Raw genomic sequence first — 20,201 nt, forward strand, 5'->3', positions numbered from 1 at the left:
AGGCATGATGCGCGATACGCCGTGCTGGGATAGGTCAGGATGCCGGGATATTGACTGTCTTCGATAATCATTGTTACTTAGGAATGAAATGCCTTGAGCCAAGGAGATCAAAGGAATGTGATTTCCCCGATGAATACCATTTCGATTATGTTGACAGTCAAGTCTGCAAGATCCTGTGGTCGAATGTATCTCCTTGTCATATGAGGACTGACACATGTAGCAAGCTTGACTAACTTTTCACCGTTTGCAACAGTCCACGTCAGCCCCAGCTTGACTATGCTAGAGGGGAACACTTGGGTCAGATTTGATCTGGAATCTTCACCGTGGCATTCTGGGACAATGGATGGCTGTGAAGGCTTCATCGCCTAGGGTTTTTAGGATATGTTCATGTTGGGTATTTTGAGTCTATGGAAGCTGAGACTGATTGGATACCAACAATTGCAATCTTTGTCAACAATGTTTTGGCTGCCGCCATTCAAACGGCTTCTTGATCTTAGTGTGGCCTTTTTATATGTATATGTATATATATTTCGAGTTCTTGCAATTTGTGGTTGAAGTAATTGAACGCATACTGTCCTTACCTATTCTCAATGAAATTATCAAGCTTCGATGCACGATTTGAACTGGCTATGTCGTATATTGTAGAATTGATCAAGTCGAAATCCCATTAGCAAAGAACTACAGTTCCTTGGATTCATATTGCACATGCATTCCCAACCCAGCAAGATCCCAAACAAAAAAGAAGGGTAGCAAGGAGAGCGAAAGAAGTAACAAAGCTATATACAGAACAAGGCTCTGGAAATGCATCAATCAGCATGAACCCATGAAAAGGGCCAACCCAGAAAAGTAAAATGAAAGATCCACTTGCAAACACCCAGTTTCATTTGCTCCAATTTAATCCACAATCCTGCAGATAGACACCAAACCTAAATCAATCACGAGATCGAAAAGGAAAGTGCCCGGCAGGCGTTGAACCCAAAGAAAGAAAAAGGGGAACATATCGACCAACAAGTGGACAAGAAACAATAAGTAAACGGGTCCAAGCAATGTTTTTTCCTGACACCAAGCAAAATCAGAGATCAGGGTCTCGTTTCTATGACTGTTCTAGACTTGTGTAATTCGAAGGAGGTGGGGAGAGGAAGTAAGTGGGAAAAGAAAAATTGAGGGATAATGTTTCTGTGTCTCATGCTCGTTCAGGCTCAAGTTGGTACAAGGAATATGGGCTGTGTTTGGCGTGTTACCTGGAAGAAAAAAGGGAATCAGGCAACCGAAAGAAAGTTTCGAATCAATCCGCGTCGAACTTGTGGTTGAATTCGCCAAGTAAGACATCGTCTGGACCAGGCCCGTGGGTATTCCGGACTGTTGCACAAAAGAGCGTGTAAGCGAATCAAATGCTCAAAGGTTTTCAATCTGAAACCGCGGTCCCGCGGGTCGGATCTATTTTTTGCGCGCCAGAAGACTTGGGTTCGCAAAGGGTAGGTTAACTTACTCCATTCGGCCTCTGCCCGGAAGAACACCCACATCCATCGCCGAGCTACTTCGAGGAACATGAGGATGAAAAGTCCACTTTCGGTTTCGGGAAGCCATGAGAGACCCGGGAGCACACGCCACAGCCATGAGAATCGAAGAGCAAGGTCTGCGATAATGACGTAGTGGTACAATCGGTCGGAGTGGAAATATCGGTGCCGTCGCAGGCCATACGGATGATCACGATCACGGCGTTCGGGGAGAACAGGGTCAGATCCCAATCCTTCACAACATCCCACCAGAAGCAATAGCCGGAGTTGATAAAGGAAGCAATGAAACTATGAGATGGGTAGATCAGAAAGCTGGCCATGAGAGGTATTGCGAAGGTAAGTCCTTACAGAAGACGCATGATCGTGATCTCGCTATACCCGTGGAAGTCCAGAGGATTGTAGTTGCGGAGCTTGGCGGCCAGCCAAATGACGGGGAAAGCAGTCGAATACTTCAGGGCGTTGGCCAAGTGTTGGTTGGCCTTATTGGGTTCCCGGCGCGAGACTGTCTTATGCGCGCGAATGTATTCGGTCAAACATTGGCGAAGTCGAATGGCACTTGGGACAGCCAGAATGATTGGCACGACAAAGTCCTTGCCGCAGGCGCGGTTGGGTTTCGAAGTCGCGGCCAGACCTTCCGTGAAGAACATGCAAAACGTGACGTACAGATCTCCAAGAACGCGAGCATAGCTCGTCAGGGCATCTGCTAGGAGAATGTCGCCAAACTTCCCATCCTGGGTCTCCGCGAGACCTCCAATAGCGACCCGTTTCAGGGTGAGGAGGAAGCGAATGCGGCCGGATCGGGAGAGTCGATTGAATGGCCAGATGAGGATCAGGAGGAGGATAATGAAGACGGACTGCGGGATGTAGTCAAGGCGTTCGACCAGCTCCGGGACGCGGTGCGTGGCGATCCAGAAGACGATCAGCCAGATAACCAGGGGAATGGTGAAGAAGGTGGCCAAGCGGTAGGCGGCGACATGGTGTGATCGTTGGGCGGAGGATGTGCGGGAGGGGTATCGGACAAGAGCAGGGACGTCCTAAGGTGGAAAGGTCTGTGTTAGTCGTGGGAGGTGGAGGAATTTCGCGATGGTCGATCGGAGGGGTTGCGACACACGTACAATGTTGGCCTTTTCGAGGTAGTGGAGGTTGATGGCCCATCCCCAGAAACCTGCGACATTCTTGTCAATCCACGCCCTGTGTCGCTCACTCGGAGCCAAGACCGATCTTTTTCTCAGATCGTCAAGAACACGTACCGGCCACCAGCATGGCAGCTATCCGGATGGGGAAAGGGAGGACCAGCCCGAAGCCATCCAATTGAGCATGTTGATCAGGACCCATTATTCCATGGATCAGGCGGACACGAGGAGGGTTGAGCAGGAAATCCCCGTGGGGGGCAAGGACAGGATGAAGCCAAAAGAATGACTAGGGGTGAGTCTGGAGGAGTTGAAACCTTTGGAACTTTTCCCCGTCCGCACGTCCGCTTTCGGGTTATTAAGCACGTCGCAGCCAAGGCAGGCCGCCCACTCAAGACGCCGAGAGCAACAGCGCGGTGGGCTTGGAGTGGTCTGGATCTCCACCGGGGGGCCCTCGCTGGGCCCGGTGGATGCGTATTCTTAGCACTGCAGAGTGCGCGCGAGGATCCGCACCGATCGACGGTCAGGGGCGCGTCCTCCTTTGGTGGACGCCAGCCCACTATGGCATCATGGTGATCCCTGCATCCACCGACTTACGCAGCTGACTGGTGAGCTGCCGATGCGATCCGCTTCACGCTGCCACGGTGGAAATGTCAGGGGTCTCGGATTCTACCGTAGCACCCTCAAAGACATGCCAGTCGACTACTACAATGCCAATTCTTCTCGCGACTTGGTCATGTGCCTGATATACTTCGAGCTACACGAATTCAGGAGGCGCGGCCGGATTAGGTAACGCCACGAAACGCATTAGGTAACGGATACTAAAGTCATGTGATGACAGAGGCTGGGTCACCTGACATCAGCCGAGGCAGTCCGGGGATCTCCATTCGGTTGACGGCTGGGGAAGCTGCACTGCATCGGCAATCACCACCACAACCACTGTGGGCATTATCTCTCCGCAGGAGAATGCGCATATACTCCTAAGCGCTCAATTTGTGACTTCCAGTCTCACATCTCCTATCTATCGACCATGGCGGACGACGACCCCCATCTTTCGCTCCCCACGCCCGACACGTTCGGCTCGCCCACCTCCCACTTCTACCCCTTCGCAACATCCCCCGATATAATTCGGTCACACGAGAAAGATGTCTTCCTCACAAGTGGACTCGTCCAACAAGCCCAAACAATCGTGCGCTCGCTCCGCGGTGCCCGCTACGCCCATACCAACTCTGACACCATCAAACACCTCACCGAGCTACTCTACTTCTCCCTCACAACAGCAATTGGCAATCGCACCCTCGGCGAAGAATACTGCGACCTAGTCCAGCTGGAAGATGATACCCTCCGTCTTCCAGCCATCGGCCGACGAGTCGGATACATTCTCAGCACAATCCTGGTTCCCTGGACCCTCCAGCGGACCCTTCCAGGCCTGAGACAACGCGTCCGCAACAAGCTGGAACGAAGCATCGCAAAGCAACAATTCCGCAACGCCCAACAAGCCTCCCTCCTCAATAAACCCACCCTCTCCAGCCCCGACTCCTCCAATAAATCCAAGAGCGCTGCACGCCCGTTCTTCACAAAGCTCCGCATCCAGCAATATATTCTTGAGCATCTGGACTCGATTACCTCTATTTCGCCTATCTATGCGCTAAGCATCGCCACCTTTTACTTCACGGGTAGCTATTACCACCTCTCAAAACGAATCTGGCGTCTCCGCTACGTCTTCACGAAGAAGATCGAAGAAAACGAGCAACGGATTGGCTATGAGGTTCTCGGTGTCTTGATGGTTCTTCAAATCGCTGTCCAGGGATTTCTGCATGTGCGCAAGATTAGTGCTTCTGCGAATGAGGATGATTCTACCGCTGTGGAGTCGGGCGAGAAGGATTCCGCATCTAGTGCTCTTCTCCCGTCAATTCAGCACCCTTCCTCGATACCTGTTCTCCCTGCTTCCGCGGCCCGCTATGATCTGGAAGAAGACCCTGGTGCGGTGGCGTGGATTCCGGATGGACAACAAAGGAAGTGTACGCTCTGTTTGGAGGTGTTTAAGGACCCCAGTCTTACGACCTGTGGACATGTCTTTTGCTGGGTGTGTGTTAGGGATTGGGTGCGAGAGAAGCCCGAGTGCCCGCTCTGTCGGCAGGAAGTCCTGTTGTCGAAGGTTTTGCCTCTGAGAGGATAGGAGTTGCATTACGTATGATCTAGTAGATATTTTGAGATGTGTGTGGAGCTATTTTGTAGGTAGATGTGTATATACTGTTAGACGAACATATACCCGCACATTGCATTATATATTTGACCTTCATACTGTACTCTGACACTGGCAGCGTCGAAGTCTGAATTTGATTTTACACTAAATTACATTAATACGCCTACTTCGATGCTAGACTACCTCGACGTGCAATTCAGACTGGTGGTGTGGATCCAGTTTGGAGAGGCCGTCCACCACACTGCAGGAGCTTTCTCAAAGCTATGGCTCAAATCAACGGCACATCGACATTAGAGACAGCATGCTTTTTGAACGAGTCCTAGGCATGGAAGTCAAATAGCGGGAACGGGGGACGAGATGAGAGTATGTATTCGCAGTATATCAAATAAGGAACTAAAAAACATACAGGAATGTAACAATGGATATAAAACTTCAAGCTGAGATGAGATAGCGCTTCTATGCAACTCAAAATGCGAAACATTTCCAAAAAAGGCAGAAAGACATGAAAAGCTCCCACAGAAAAGTGAGGTATAAAGAAAATCAAACCAAAAAAAATGAGCCCCTAACGGGGTGAAAGTTTACGAATGGCCATTTACATCCACATCAAGTGGATCAGCGACAACTGCTTCTTTCTCGTCGGCAAGTACCACCTTCCCTTCAGGAAGAATGATAGGCAGACTCAACTCAGCATGCGCAGGACGAGGCGGCATGGGTTCCATAGCTAATCTCTTCTGCTCCATAGCATTAAAAAGACAAATACAAGAATAAGGGTCTGTAGCGGCGTCTAGCAGGAATTTATTAGAACCACGGTACTTGAGTTAGAAGAGATGATATAAACTTACATTGAACTTGACGATAATTCAACGGGCGAGACCAGTCGCCACAACGCACTTCTTCTGCTTTCTCGAGCGGCATACCGAAATGCTCTTCCATCTGCTCGCTCAGATTCACCATCCGCTTATTGACGAGTTTCGGAGCCTGCTGGCCGTATTTTACCAGTTTGTACAAGTGGCTGAGCTCGAGGATGGACCGGGTGTCGATGCCGAGGAATTTGCGCAGACGAGTGGCGTCTGCTTTGATGGAGACGCCGACTTTGGTGACATCTTCCGACTCGAGAATTCGTTTCAACGATGGTGCAACCAAGTCGTCCAGTGTGCGTGCTGGCTTGAACAAGGCGATTTGGAACAAGGCGATTCGCTCTTCGTTCGCGATCTGGATAAGGGAGAGGTTGTTTTGGATGGTGTCTGAGGCGGTTGCCTGTGCTTTCCATTCCATGTCGAAACCGATGACTTCGCTACTGAGGAAGAGTTGGGCGACTTCTTCGGTGTTTTCTAGGGACCGGCAGTAGTGGACGATTGGTTTCTGGCCGTTCGGGGCTCGCTGTGAGTTATGGCTCCAGAATTGTTGTGGCGTTGCATCTTTTGCTTCCGACTGCAGATGTGTCTCGTTTGAAAGCGGTAAGTCTCCAGTCGGTGTAGAAGAGGCATTGATATCTCCAATGGGGTAGGAGACACTGAAAGCCCGGGAGTGAATTGAGAATTTTCGCGTTGAGCCAGTGTTGAATGGTGATGGATACTGAAGAGGTTTTATAGTTGATAATTTGCCCGAGTGCTTTTCGGCATCAGACGTATTAGGTCCCGACTGCCCGGAAGATTCAACGGTAGAATTGGGCTTGACAACTTTATCGGTATTCGAATGACCACCGGACTTCTTCGCTCCTACCCCCAGTACGAGCTTTAGCATTGGCACCTTGGAAGGTCTAGAATGTAACATCCCGGCCAGTCTTCTTCTCCTGCCCTTGCGAGGTACATAATTCATGGCTTTGCTATGAACATCAAGAGCTCGACGAGTCTCAATCTCTCTGGGATTGAGCTTCGTATACTCTGGTGTAGGTGGAGGTGCCGGCTTTGGCGAGCTGTCAACGGCTGCTTTGCTTTTGACGAGTTTTAGAGTCAAAGGAGTGGGGTCATCAGCAGGCTTGCGCGTGAATGGCTTTGATGCCCATGCCTCTCTACTCGATGCAAGACCTTGCGCGGCCTTGGCAGATCTCGCAGCAGGCGTCGTAGCCCGCTTGCGTCCCTTTCGCTTTGGCACGGCCACGGAGCCGAACGTGTTCATGGCAGCAGTGCGCTTCTCGAGGGCTAGGCGGTTTTGAATTGCCTCATACTTTTCCATCAATACTGGCCAGGGCTGGAATGGCATTCCAGGATACCGCGCCATGTCGACGGCGACCTGCATCTTCACACCATGGGCGTCCAAAGCGCAGAATTTCTGGATCCAATCCTCGAAGTTGCGGAGGTCCTGGCTGAGTGGGGCTGGAACATTGAATAAACCTCGTTCTTGAATGTCATTGGGCTCGCTCATTCGATGTAATTTGTCCTCTATTTCCAGTCGGGCCCAATGTATCGATCGGTAAATTGTAAGCTCATGCAAGAGACTGGAATAATTCATTCGTATGCGAATGTTCAGTTGATGGAGCTTATTCCCGATTTCGGTTTTCGTGTGTTCCCCAACACGAGACCACATGGGTCCGAGGTGGTCCCCAAGACTTTCCCTCAAGTATCGGGTTTCATTGGAAATCACAAAGACTTCTTTCAAGTTCAACAGAAAAGGAGCCATGATATCGAGCTGTCGCCAATGTTTGTCCAATGCAGGTGATCGAGGGGGCTGATTTGGCTTCCATTTCTTCATGTACAATGTGCGAACTCGACTTGCAACGAGAAGTGGGTGCCGTTCAAGCATTCGCCTGAGGTCTCGGTTCTTTTTATCATCAAATAACAAAGATGAAACATTATACTTTCCAGCAATGGGGTGGGGGGTCTTTGCAAAGTCCCACAGCTCGGCCTTCTTGAGGGGATCGAGACTCTTTCGGGCAGCAAACCAGACAGAACGGTGAGCATGTGTGGCATACGAATGCTCTTTTTGCAGATTTTCAAATCTTCGTAGGAAGCGTTTGAACGTAGGCCCCACATGATGTAGCAAGTCCCTTATTTCCACCAAGCCGTGTTTGACATCATGGTCCTTATCCTGTAAGCTTTTATACAGCACTGATCTCATCCTAGTGTGGTTCAAGAGCCTGTCGACCTTATCCCGGGCGGATCTTCGGGGCAAAAGAAACTCGTTATTCAGCCATATTCGCATGCTCAACGAAACGGACTTTGAGTATTGGAATAGAGTAAAAGATGCTTCATAACGGAGCTTGCTGATATCGAATACAGCGCGCGAAATGGCCTTGGTCAAGCCTGGAAGCGCAGAGAACTCGATTTCGCACCATTCATGTTCAAGGCGCTCGCCCGCCGCCTGGCTGCGCATGACTTTGTCTTCGAGCCGAGAGACCAGAGCCGCTATGATCCCGTCATATTCAGCCTGGAGCTCCTGGTTTATCTTCGCGCAGCGCGCGAGATTATCCTCAAAGCGCGCCCATTTCAGGCGTAAGAATTGATCGTCCAGTTTCCGAAGACCGACTGCAAATACTGATTTCGCTTTCTTGTCGATGGCTCGTAGCTCTGCTGGATTCAGCGGTTTTGGCAGCGGCGGCGGCGAAGGTTCCAATTTCCGAGCAGCAATCAAATCCCTCAGGTCTCCTGACACCACATGTGGTTCTTTCCGAGGCCCACGATTCTGAACCGGGCGAATTAGTCGAGCTGGAGGACGGACTGGTGTCTTGGGTGGCGGCTCATCTTCCTCGTCATCCTCTTCAAGCTTGATGCGCGAACAGCGAGTATTTGAGAAAGGGCGAATAACACGTGAGCCGTCTATCCTCCGCGCTTTCCGTGGGTGAGTTCGCGTTGATCGTAGGCAAGACGTTGCGTGGAGCGTAGAGTACTGGATCCTGTAACGATTGCGGACAACGTTAACCGCCTGCTGGCTGTCCGAGGCCAAGGAGAACACAAACCTCCGATTGCACGGTCTCGCCACAGAGAAACTACTGCAGTAGTGACCGTATGGGCTGTAGCGAGGTGTCAGACCCGAGGGCGCATGCCTCAGGCCTGCTGAAAGGCTCGCCCACGTCCGCATACTGCGGAGCAAGCATAGTGGTCTGCTCGCGACACAGCAGGGTAGAGAGAATCTCCAAAGTTTTCTCAATAACCCCTACCGTGCGGTCGACCCAATTGCTCGAAACAAAGCCGTTCTCCAGGAGCTGCGAGCTTCGAGCTGCGGTGACAAACTGCGGGCAGGCACAAAGCATCGGGCCGATGTGGCGCTAGACCCGATCGGGACTAGCTCACCGGTCCGGAGAAACGCGACGTCCTGGCGGCCAGAGATCGCAGCTCGGCCTCACTTCTATATCCTCATCTTTGCCGCACACCACCTCATCGCCGGAGCAAGGATTGCTGCTGGAAAGTCTTCTAAGTTCCCAAAGGCTTCATTGACTATAAACAACCATGGCTTCCCAGCTCCTGCCTCTGGGTTCGTCCTCACCTGCCCCGCCAATCGCGACCCCGCTAACGCAGCCATAGAGCTTATCGACAAGTGTGTCGGCTCCAAGATCTGGGTGATCATGAAGGGTGACAAAGGTAGGTGTTGTTTTTGGCAGAGAATTGGCGGACAGAGAGGTGCTAACATGGATTACAGAGTTCACCGGAACCCTTCTCGGATTCGACGACTACGTCAGTGAGTATCTCCTAATCCCATGTCAAAAGTCGACGTGGAAAGAAGCTAACTCGTTTGCAGACATGGTCCTCGAGGATGTCACCGAATTGTACGTCTCCCAGGTGGTTTGGGCCTAGCGCGGACTGCCGGAGCTAGAAGCTCCAACGACCTCGTTTCTCTCCCATTCCATTGACTAACTCGACTGCAGTGACTACAACGGAACCCAGACCAAACTGTCCAAGCTGCTGCTCAACGGCAACAACATCTGCATGGTGAGTTTGTGGCCCCGTGACATTTTCCCAAAGTAGCACCTAACCATGGACAAGTTGATTCCCGGCGGAGAAGGCCCCATGGCGAACGCCAACGCCTAAGCTCGAACTCGCTTTTGCAACCTTACGAAAAGACCTTGCGTGATTATGATACCGAATGCAATGACATGAGAACCATCAATGGGAATTAATTGATCAAATGAACTTTTTCCATTCTGGAATCCATCCACGTTAACCGCCCATCGTTGCCTGCTCTGCGGTAACGACACTAGGTCGATTATAGCCCTTCACGGCCAAGAACCCGAGCCAAGATGCCAATAAAGCGGAAAATGAAAAGCCGCCTGTCCCTTGCAGCTGTAATGTCGCCGCTGCAGCGGGGCCCCGGGCTCCCAAGTATACCGCGGTCTCCAAAGAACGTCAACAGCAACGCCCACGACAACTCTAGAAGCCCTTGGCAGTCCGTATTATGAACCTTCCTTACCTTCCCCAATCGCAGCCAGCCGCCACCCGAAGCCCCGATGCAAGATGCAGCATTTACCCGCCGTCAGCCAGAGTCTATCTCAATCAGCTTACTGGCGGCTAGAGACGGTTTCAGGAACGCCCTGGAGCATAATCAGCGCGGGTGTTGAGCTAATTTTCCTATCTGTAGCCCGGGCTCGTAGGTTAGCCTCTCAATTGAATTCGTACAGCACCTTAATGTATGACTTCGTTACGCGGGTACAGAGCATGACGGGCAATGTAAACAGCACTGAGGTGGATCGGACCGACTAGTACGACTTCCCCAGACTGAACTGAACTGCCGTGCGGAGTAAACTAGTCTCCAGTCCAGTATGAAGTCATGGTGGATCGTGCATGCATGTTCCCAAAACACCTTCCTCCTTCGATGGGGATGCATGGGGCTAGATGCGGGCGCTACAGAGCTTGCCCGGACCTGGATAGAGATCATCACCTGTCATCTCAGTCTGGGGTAATGGCACCGAGCCGGTGGATGGGGTAGGTGTTGAGATGGAGAATATGTGTCGATCGGACTGGCGAGCTGGTAGTTTCATGCATGTATCCACCTTGGCATGTTAGGTAGAGCGAAATGCCGAGTGAGATCGTCCAGCTTCGTAAGTACTGGTAGATTTTTTGCGATGGCTTTTATTTGGTATGCATCTTAGAATAAAAGAAGCACTCGTCAAGCCCTCCTTTAAGTAGCATCGTCCTTAACCAATAACCCAATAACGAATATTCCAGTCAATAGAGACAGGCCCGATAAAACGTGCCACTTTATCACAATCCGCAGTACCTCGGTCCACACCCCCACTGAGCTTGCAGCATCTGTACACGACTAGTAGGAACACAATAAATCGCGCAAAATGACCACAAATCAACCGTCAGCAGCACCAGCAAATAATGCGCGCACGATTCGCCGCTCAGGCGTGCGGACCAGACTACCCCAGCTTCCTGGGGCGAAGGTGGAATCTGTTAGGTAACAAGTTGGACTCCCCGCATTCTGCGAGAGCTAAACTGGCACCGGTCGGCGAGTGGGACAACTCTAAAGCGACCAGGTGTTTCGACTTTGATGTCTTTGTCTCAAACCTGTCAATTTTCTGGGACAATGTGAAAGATCGGGGGGCTGCTTGGCGAGTGGCGGTCAGGCAGACAGCTTGCCATGGCGTGATCTGGTGGTTGTGCGGTGGTTTGCTCGGCCGGAATGCTTTACTTGTTGCCACTATCGAGGATATGGATGTGGATTTTACGGTTATGGTCATTGGTATTATTCATTCTTCGCTGTCAGTGTGATAGCACAATTCAGTTGTTTTCACCTGATGTACTGTAGCTTAAGAATGAGTTGTCGCCAATTGCAGCCAAATAGCAACTTAAGGGGCTTAGAAACCAGCATGAACGCCACTCTACAGCTGCGCCAACCAACGCAAACACCACAATCATTCACACAACTCACACCAACCCAATCGGCCTTGACCTTCGACCAAGGCAAAGCGCGCCCGAGGAACACGCACTGCGCCAATTAGCCCCGATGCTACCGTGGCTTTCAGCCCAAAAAGTGCAGCCAGTGAAAGCGCGTCCAGAGCGCCATCAGCAGAGGTGGCTGAAAGTCAAGCATCGCAGCCAGCCTGGAGCAGAAATCGCAGCTGCGCCTCCGGGGCGGTTCCTTGCGTGTCCGCTTCAGCTCTGGAATCCGTCCAGCGACCCTGGAACTACCTTAGGGTCAATCGATGGCGGTTCTAGATTCCCTGCACAGTTGAGAATGCTGCGAGAACAGCGTTGCGCTTACAGGGCTGATACTGACCAGTTAGATTTTTTTTTTTTCGAAGTACTGATCTGGGCAGGGGGTCTTCGAATCTAGAACCAACGCAAGGCTATCATGCACCCCTGTTTGAAATGCTTCGAGAAGGTCAGATCCTACGATCCAGAGGATAGATAGATTTGGACTTGTCATAGCTACTCTACGCGCGAGTTAAGCCTACATCGCCGAAATGAAGTAGCGAAACGAGACCTCGCGAATTGGCAATAGGGATTCGCCGAGGTGCGCACCGAATCTCCCAAACTACCTGCTCATTACAATAGGGTGTGATTAGCCAAGCACGATCGAGGCTGGGCAAATGGTGTATACGAGATACATTGTATCATAGCAAGTCTTGCTTGGTCGAACAGGCCCCATCGAATGATCGCGTGATGCAAGGTAGTGCGCGAGGGAAAAGCTGGCGCCCGGTTAGGAGTTTAGCATTGGTTCTCCCGTGCTTCCATGCATGCCATTTCAGAAGAGACCGCCACGAGAGCGAGTGGCTGGAACGAATCACGGGGCTCTCCGGGTGATTCGAGGTGAGAGTTTCCTCGCTTGCGAGCCTCGGGACGGTGTGGTGGTTGCTTGGCCCGGGGAGCCCGAAACCCTTTTCTCGATAGGCCAATCACTCCATCCTGGCCGGCGACCACTCATTCCCGTCCCATTAGAAAGTAGGTTTCGGTAACCCCAAGATTCTGGCGGATGGGACATATCCTAATCCAGCCTCAGTGGGTCGGCGGCCTGTCCACGACTGGATTACCACGAAGTCTACGACGGGGCCCGGCTGGGGATCTGGAGATTGCACACATGTCGAGTGTCTGCGTGGCCCGCGGCCGAGCAGGAACGGACCCCGTCGGGAAGCCATCCCATAGGCAAGGGGGCAACTCTGGGCTTGCGGGCTAAGATGGTGGTGCTGATCCCGCCCCGTAGGTAGTCATATCCCTGTGGACGTCCTAAGGAGAAAGCATGTACGCCTGTGAAGAAATGCACCGGGATGCTGGACTCGAATATTTCACTAGAAGTGGCAGTAGTTTGCTTCTAAGATAACGTGGTAGCCTCGTGTCTTTCACAAGCGAACCTTGACCTTATCACGGCCGGTGCCAAGAACGGTTATCGCAAAGTGCGGAGAGATGCACGCATGGGGACTAGCGGGGCCTGATCCCTGCCGCTTCTTGCGCTGTTTAACTCTTTTCCTTTCTAGCGTGGTACTTGATCGTACCGGGGAATAACTCGATAGGGCGGTGTTCGCAGCGTAAGTTGGTACCGTGCACTAGTCGCCGTACTCTCGAGGCATCTGGTACCCTAGGATACAATTATACAGTACTAACTGGTCATGGATCGTCCCGTTTGACAGGCTCACGCGAGTGATAGGTGGCGTGGGGCCACCATGGGGCATCGTTCGAACCAAGTCCTGCATTTGGAGAAATGAAACCAGTGTGGGTTCCCTCGCTCCACTGGGGGCCGTCCTTATCTGAAAACCTAGATATGAAATGCGCGCAATGAGGTAAAATCGAGCGACAAAGAACCGCGCAGCATAATCGAAAAATACGACACATGACTAAAACCAATGCAAAGGCGATAATAGAGTCCAAATCCATGCTGGATCAAATTCGCCTTCCGTCAGCGCCAAGGACATCTTCCAGAAGTCGTCCAAGCGCACCCGTATCAGGCGTACCCATTGGCTGAGGGAATGGAAGATGTACGATAAACTGTCTGCCAGAAATACCTCCAGTACTACTGTGCCTCTCTCTGTACCAGTACCGGTACCAAGAATGGCGATGGCTACTCTCGGCTCGTCTGTATTTAAATCTAATTGCCTCCCCCAATTCTACCCCCCTCTCTTCATTTTGCGATAGTCCGGTCCTTCCCCCTTTCACCTCACCTCTCTGGAAGAGTAGATCCCCCCACCAGGTGCGACTGGCCTGGGTTCCTACACCCTCTCTCTATCTCACTCCACACCCTCCCGAATCTTGGTTTCCCTTACTTTCACCATGGACGAGAAGAAGTTTGAGTCGAGCACGGTCCAAACGACCGCGGACCACCTGCCTGCGTACGGTGACTCTCAGGCCACCAAAGCCAGCTTCGGCCAGCGATTCATCGACAGCTTCAAGCGCGATCCCAACGCCAATGTGACCGGTGGACATGGCCATGCCGAGGGAGCCGATGGATCAGGTTTCGATGTCGAGGGCGCCGCAGCCAACACGGCTAGATCCCCGTTGCAGCGTCGGCTCAAGGGTCGCCATCTGCAAATGATTGCCATCGGTGGCTCAATTGGTACGTTCCTCACTGCTCTCAAAATGCCCAACCGAGCGTAGCTTCGCTTCGGGTAATACAATGCGAGGAAAAAAAAAACATGCTAACAGTCATTCTACAGGTACCGGTCTCTTCGTCGGTTCCGGCTCTGTGCTGGCGACTGGTGGTCCCGCCTCTGTGATTATCGCCTACTGTCTGATCGGTGTCATGCTCTACTGCACCGTGCATGCGCTCGGTGAAATGGCTGTTTTGTTCCCCGTTGCTGGTTCGTTCGCGCACTACTCCACTCGTTTTGTGGATCCCGCTTGGGGCTTTGCGATGGGTTGGAACTATGCGCTACAATGGCTGGTTGTCCTGCCGCTAGAGATCGTCGCTGCGTCCATTACGGTCGACTACTGGAATCCTGGTGTCTCGAATGCGGCCTGGGTGTCTATCTTCTGGGTTATGATCGTCTCGATTAACTTGTTCGGTGTCCGCGGTTATGGTGAGGCTGAGTTTGTCTTTTCCATTATCAAGGTCACTGCCGTCGTGGGCTTCATGTGAGTTCCTTTCCCCCTCTTCTGTTGCCCAAAACTCTAGAATGGCTTGTGACTGACCTTTTTGCTCCTGTTTAGCATCCTCGGTATCATCCTCAACTGCGGTGGCGGTCCCGAAGGTGGCTACATTGGTGGAAAGTACTGGCAATCTCCCGGTGCCTTCAACAACGGCTTCAAGGGTCTGTGCAGTGTATTCGTCAATGCTGCCTTCGCCTTTGCTGGAACTGAGCTGGTCGGTCTCGCTGCCGCTGAGACTGCCAACCCCCGCAAGTCTCTCCCCACCGCTATCAAGCAGGTGTTCTGGCGTATCGCACTGTTCTACGTCGTCTGCCTGACTCTCGTCGGTCTTCTGGTCCCCTACGACAACGAGCGTCTACTTAGCGGATCTTCCTCGGCCGACGCGAAGGCCTCGCCCTTTGTCATTGCGATCGAGAATGCCGGTATCAAGGGCCTTCCCTCGGTTATGAATGTCGTTATCATGATCGCTGTCCTGTCCGTCGGTAACTCGTCTGTCTATGGTTCCTCGCGTACCCTCGCTGCTCTGGCCGAGCAGGGCCAGGCTCCTCGCTTCCTGGCCTACATTGACCGTAAGGGTCGCCCGATTTGGTCTATTGCAGTCGCCTCTGCACTGGGTCTGCTCTGCTTCCTCGCTGCCTCGGATAAACAGACCGATGCCTTCAACTGGATGATGGCCATCTCCGGTCTGTCCTCCATCTTCACCTGGGGCTCTATCTGCTTCTGCCACATCCGATTCCGTCGCGCCTGGAAGCTACAGGGCCACAGCCTGGACGAGCTGGCCTTCCGCTCCCAGCCCGGCGTCATCGGCTCCTGGATCGGCTTCATCTTCAACTGCCTCGTCCTCATCGCGCAGTTCTGGGTCGGCTTCGCCCCCGTAGGATACGGTGAGATGACCAGTGCTGCGCGCGTCGAGAGCTTCTTCCAATCTTACCTTGCTGCTCCCATCGTCGTCCTCTTCTACATCCCGTACAAGTTCTACTACAAGACCAAGATTGTCCGCACTCGTGAGGTGGATCTGATCACCGGTCGCCGGGATATGGATGTGCAGCATCTGATTGAGCAGGAGAAGGCCGAGCAAGCTGCCTGGCCTATGTGGAAGAAGTTCTACAAACTCTTCTGCTAGATTGACTCGTGCCCTCGGGTCATGGAGTTTTTGTGATTTGATATTCCCACCTTTTGTGTACACTGAGTGATTTTTGTTTCTCCATCTTGGACGGTCCTGGCGATGAAAGATACCACAATCCAGGTCTTCTCATGCATCACATCTCCACTGTATTCTGGAAAGCTTCGCTGTAGCTTATTGTAGCTTGCATTAATGTAAGGTTGGCTGGCTATCGCCGATCCGCCGAGCCTCCGGACTTGGCATGTTTGTGTGTTTGTTCCGGAGCGGTACAATGTTACTGGGGAGTGCAATGTGACAGTGTGCCTGAAAGGAAGCTGCGCCTGAAGAACGTAATTGTATACTAGTAGATTTACTGTTTTCTATTCAGCAACACTTGACCATCTCGACGCAGACGTGGCTAGCCACAACCACCGAACAATTGAGCCCCCAAGGACGATCTCCATGCGGTCAACAGTGCGAGCCCAACGGGATTTTCAACCCCAAAAATAGCAGCGCCTACTAGTCCTGCTCTGTACTGCTAGTACTAAGGTGCGCTGTGGAGCCAACCAGGCTGGTTGTGCTGAGATGTACTGCCGTAATATTACAAGCCACCTGACGAACTGCATGGGAATTCATCATCATCATCATCATCCTCCTCCTCATTCGAACCCCCTATTCTGCATTCCCTCCTTTTGCGTCTGTCCCTTTCTGCCGCCCTTTCGTTCGTTTAGGCGGCGCTTACCGTGCCGCGCCACCTGCATTCCCCAGCATTCGCAGCCCGATCCCCAATTTCTCCTCCGAGGAACCCATTCCCACCTGGCCTGCCAGCGCCTACGACTCCGACTCCGACTCGTCGACGAACACCCAGTCCCAGCACCCAGTCCCGGAAACAACTACAGCGACAGCGACCGCGAACAACGTGTCGGCCCCGTTCCCCACCGATCCTCACTGAGACACCAGGCTCAGCTGCGGCCCCGACCCGACCAAACCTGAACTTTCGGATCCGCCCCGAGCTTTGCGGTGCGCCCTCTTTGCGCTCTCTCCTTCCTGCCAATTCCAATCTCCCGTGAACAGCGCGGCATCCCCGGTCTCGACTCTATTCTGTCATATACGTCGTTGTCCCGTGAAGTGCCCGTCCAGAGGTCGTCACTATGCCTGGCTTCGCGGACTCGTTCTGGACCCCCGACTATGCCACCGGCCTCGGGGTTCTCTATGGCAAGTTGCAGCAGGGCGTGACGGAGAACAGGCAGATCTTGACGATCGCCGCCCTAAGGGCGGATGCGGAGGAGCAGTATGGTCTCCGCATGGGCGAGATTGCGCCGAGCGTCGATCGCATGTCTGCTGCGGGTTTCGGCAAAGATGACGGTGCGAGTGTGAGGAAGGTACGTAAGATACACCTACTTGGATGGTCTATGTTGGTACGAGTGAGGCTCTGATACTAATGCTTGCTCTTGTTTCTAGGCTTACGAAGGTGTCCGCACGGAAATGGTCGAAGCCTCCCGCAACCACCGGAAGATTGCTAGCAATATCCGCGAACTCGTCGTGGCGCCCTTTCGACGCTGGTGCGATGGCCATGAATTCCGTGTTCAGGCCTCGCATGATAACCTCCAAGGCCGCATTAAAGAACACTCCAAGCAGGTAGAGGTGGTGAAGAAGCTGCGCAGCCACTACTTCAACAAGTGCCGTGTAGTCGAAGATCTCGAGGAGGAGAACAAGCTCGCTTTCCAAGATCCCGAGAACAGCCCCAAGGTCAAGCCGACACCGAAAATCGTCCTCCCCACCGAAGAAGAGCCCGATGAAGAGGAGGAGCCCGTCGAGATTGGAGATCGCGTCTACCCGCCGGAGGAGATCAAGGGACTTTTGCTGCACATGCTGAACAACATCAAGCTGGGCGAGTCTAAGGTTCCCATCATCGGAACATATCAGAATACTTCGACTGGCGCGGATATCGTCGAGTACCTCCAGAACCACATGGGAGCCACGAATCTCGCTCAGGCGGAGCGCATCGGACAGGATCTGGTGGACAACGGCTTCCTGCGATTGATTGGCAACATGGGCAACACCTTTGCGAACAGCTCGAAAATGAACTACCAATGGCGCTCCAAGGTTTTCCAGCTGACCGGTATCCCCGAGAAGAAGCGACCTTTGATGCGCGTGACATCTGTCGCCTCGAGCGAAGATGGCAGTGGGAGCGACTCGCCCATCGCGTCTGTCTCTGAAATGATTGCCGGCTGGAACCCATTGAACAACCCGTACCCGAATGAGACCCCCGCCGAGAAGCTGCGGCGAGAGGCCACTGAGGCCGATGAACGCTACAAGTCAGCTGTGCGCCGGCTGGATCAGATCCGGTGCCGTCTGGAGGAAGAAGTCATTGATAACCTGCGGTTCATGGAGCAGTGCGAGCTTGACCGCCTCAAGGCTATCAAGGCCGTCGTTCTCGATTTCTCTGGCGCCATCAGCAATGTCATTCCCAACCTCCAGAGCACTGTCGATAACATGATGCTCTATCAAGAGACGATTCAGCCTCTGGGTGATTTGCGTTACCTCCTGGAGAACTATCGCACCGGTGGCTTTGTTCCTCGCGTGCAGGCATACGAGAACTACTATGGCTCAGTCGAGGGTAAGATATCTCCCGAATCAACAGGTCAACCCATACTTATTTGCGACCCAGAACAAAACTTTGGCGTTGATCTCGAAGCCCGAGCTCGGGTCGATCGTAAACGCGTGCCAATTCTCGTTACGACCATTTTGACTTACCTTGACAACCGTGAGTCTCTTCCTTCCAGTGTTCTCGTGTGCCAAGCTGACTTTTCCTAGAATACCCCGAGCTTGAGGGTGACGAGGCTCGCCGCGGAATCTGGCTTCACGATTCGTCGCTAACTACCATCCACCAACTGCGCACCGCGCTGAACAACAGCAAAGTGGATTATCGCGAGATTCTGCCAAAATTTGAAATTCCCATCGTTGCTAGCGTTTTGAAATTGTACCTTCTTGAATTGCCAGGTTGGTTTGTCTTCTCCTGATCAACAAGAGTACCCCCGCTAAGTTTTTGCAGACTCCCTTGTTTCTTCTCAAGTCTACGAAATCGTCAAGACCATATACTCCACTACTGCTCACGAGACTACGGAAGAGGGACGGATTAAGGTCCTGCAGAGCACGCTTGGACAACTCCGTCTCGTCAACATCGCCACGCTTGATGCCATCATGACCCACTTCACCCGCCTGCTTGACCTGACATCCGCCGATGAGCAGTACACTACCTTGCTGGCCCAAAATCTTTCCGCATGTGTGCTCCGGCCTCGCACCGAAAGCAGCTTGACCATGGACGAGCGCCACAGCTACCGCCTGATCCGCGACCTCTTCGCCCACAAGGACGTCATTTTCGGCGAGCTGAAGCGCCAGTCCAGCGCGCTCGGCATTTCTTCATCCAGCCGGCCGCGAGCCATCAGCACCGACGAGAGCAACCGCCGTGCCGCAATGGAAGCTCGCCAACGCGCCATCGCCAGCAAAAGCCGAGCCACGAGTCCCGCGCCGCGCCAACGTCACCGCCGTGATCGATCCAGCGGTGCATCGGAATCCACCCGCTTCCCAATCAACGTAACCAGCCCCCAGGAGCGCCGCCCACCCGTCCGTTCCAGCCTGGACGTCCCTAACGAGTCCCCGAAAACCTCCGCCGAAGCAGACAACTCTCCTCCAGCAATCACCAACGAGGAAGTCGAGATCGCAACCGCCATGAACGGCACCGTTGTCGACTCGCCGAGCGAGGTCCACGGTAGCAATGCCTCCTCGGGCTCATTTAGTCCCCCTCCTCCACCCGAGACAGCTTCAGATGGCTCGCCGACACCAACCCCCACTCCCGCCCCCACCTCCTCCGAATTCGACAAGCGCTCATCCATTCCCCGCTCCGCTGCGCGGTATACCCGCAAGCCGGGCCTCGGAAGCTTGTCAAGTTTCCCGACCAACTCGTCCGTCACCGCGGGATCGGAGAGTAACCGGAGTAGCGTCGTCGAGGAGCCCAAGGGCGTCACTCTGGAAGATAAGCCCATGGATGATTAACTGCGATTTTGAGGGGATGTGGTACCGGGTCTTGTATAGACCGTTCTCACCAGCCCTCTACTACTGGTAGTGTTTTCGTGCAATGCATTCAGTTTGACATACGCATGATGGTGATGGATGGCCCGGACATATCCCGCATCTGTATTGGTTTTTTTTCTGGGCTTGCGCATACATAACATACCCATGCCTCGCCTTGTGAAATTTTTTTTCCCTATACCCTGCTATTCTACTTGA

General features: G+C 52.9%; 6 protein-coding genes across 6 annotated transcripts; 4 read left to right on the forward strand and 2 right to left on the reverse strand.

Annotated features, from left to right (window-relative positions):
• Positions 1–1,285: 1,285 nt before the first annotated feature.
• Positions 1,286–2,852, reverse strand: N7532_011166 (EXS domain-containing protein; the record flags this gene model as incomplete). The annotated part of the gene is made up of 6 exons (XM_056623657.1): positions 1,286–1,359; positions 1,490–1,636; positions 1,702–1,805; positions 1,866–2,551; positions 2,633–2,682; positions 2,768–2,852. 6 exons carry the CDS (start codon positions 2,850–2,852, stop codon positions 1,286–1,288), a joined length of 1,146 nt encoding a protein of 381 aa, XP_056468645.1.
• An 825-nt stretch (positions 2,853–3,677) lies between these two features.
• On the forward strand, positions 3,678–4,826 carry pex10 (ubiquitin-protein ligase peroxin 10; the record flags this gene model as incomplete). The annotated part of the gene is made up of 1 exon (XM_056623658.1): positions 3,678–4,826. The coding sequence occupies one exon, from the start codon at positions 3,678–3,680 to the stop codon at positions 4,824–4,826; it is 1,149 nt and encodes a 382-aa protein (XP_056468646.1).
• Positions 4,827–5,431: 605 nt separating this feature from the next.
• Positions 5,432–9,042, reverse strand: N7532_011168 (3'-5' exonuclease; the record flags this gene model as incomplete). The annotated part of the gene is made up of 3 exons (XM_056623659.1): positions 5,432–5,637; positions 5,696–8,802; positions 8,873–9,042. The coding sequence occupies 3 exons, from the start codon at positions 9,040–9,042 to the stop codon at positions 5,432–5,434; spliced, it is 3,483 nt and encodes a 1,160-aa protein (XP_056468647.1).
• Positions 9,043–9,238: 196 nt separating this feature from the next.
• On the forward strand, positions 9,239–9,817 carry N7532_011169 (RNA-binding protein LSM5; the record flags this gene model as incomplete). The annotated part of the gene is made up of 6 exons (XM_056623660.1): positions 9,239–9,263; positions 9,314–9,370; positions 9,429–9,467; positions 9,528–9,555; positions 9,655–9,718; positions 9,773–9,817. The coding sequence occupies 6 exons, from the start codon at positions 9,239–9,241 to the stop codon at positions 9,815–9,817; spliced, it is 258 nt and encodes an 85-aa protein (XP_056468648.1).
• A 4,176-nt stretch (positions 9,818–13,993) lies between these two features.
• On the forward strand, positions 13,994–15,932 carry N7532_011170 (amino acid permease GAP1; the record flags this gene model as incomplete). Its single annotated transcript, XM_056623661.1, has 3 exons — positions 13,994–14,276; positions 14,377–14,794; positions 14,870–15,932. The coding sequence occupies 3 exons, from the start codon at positions 13,994–13,996 to the stop codon at positions 15,930–15,932; spliced, it is 1,764 nt and encodes a 587-aa protein (XP_056468649.1).
• A 1,130-nt stretch (positions 15,933–17,062) lies between these two features.
• N7532_011171 (GTPase-activating protein RGD2) lies at positions 17,063–19,967 on the forward strand (the record flags this gene model as incomplete). Its single annotated transcript, XM_056623662.1, has 5 exons — positions 17,063–17,293; positions 17,373–18,531; positions 18,583–18,678; positions 18,729–18,914; positions 18,967–19,967. The coding sequence occupies 5 exons, from the start codon at positions 17,063–17,065 to the stop codon at positions 19,965–19,967; spliced, it is 2,673 nt and encodes an 890-aa protein (XP_056468650.1).
• Positions 19,968–20,201: the final 234 nt, after the last annotated feature.

The sequence above is a fragment of the Penicillium argentinense genome (genome assembly GCF_028826775.1).
Source record: "Penicillium argentinense strain IBT 30761 chromosome Unknown utg000011l_segment0_segment0, whole genome shotgun sequence".
In the NCBI taxonomy this organism is placed as follows: domain Eukaryota; kingdom Fungi; phylum Ascomycota; class Eurotiomycetes; order Eurotiales; family Aspergillaceae; genus Penicillium; species Penicillium argentinense.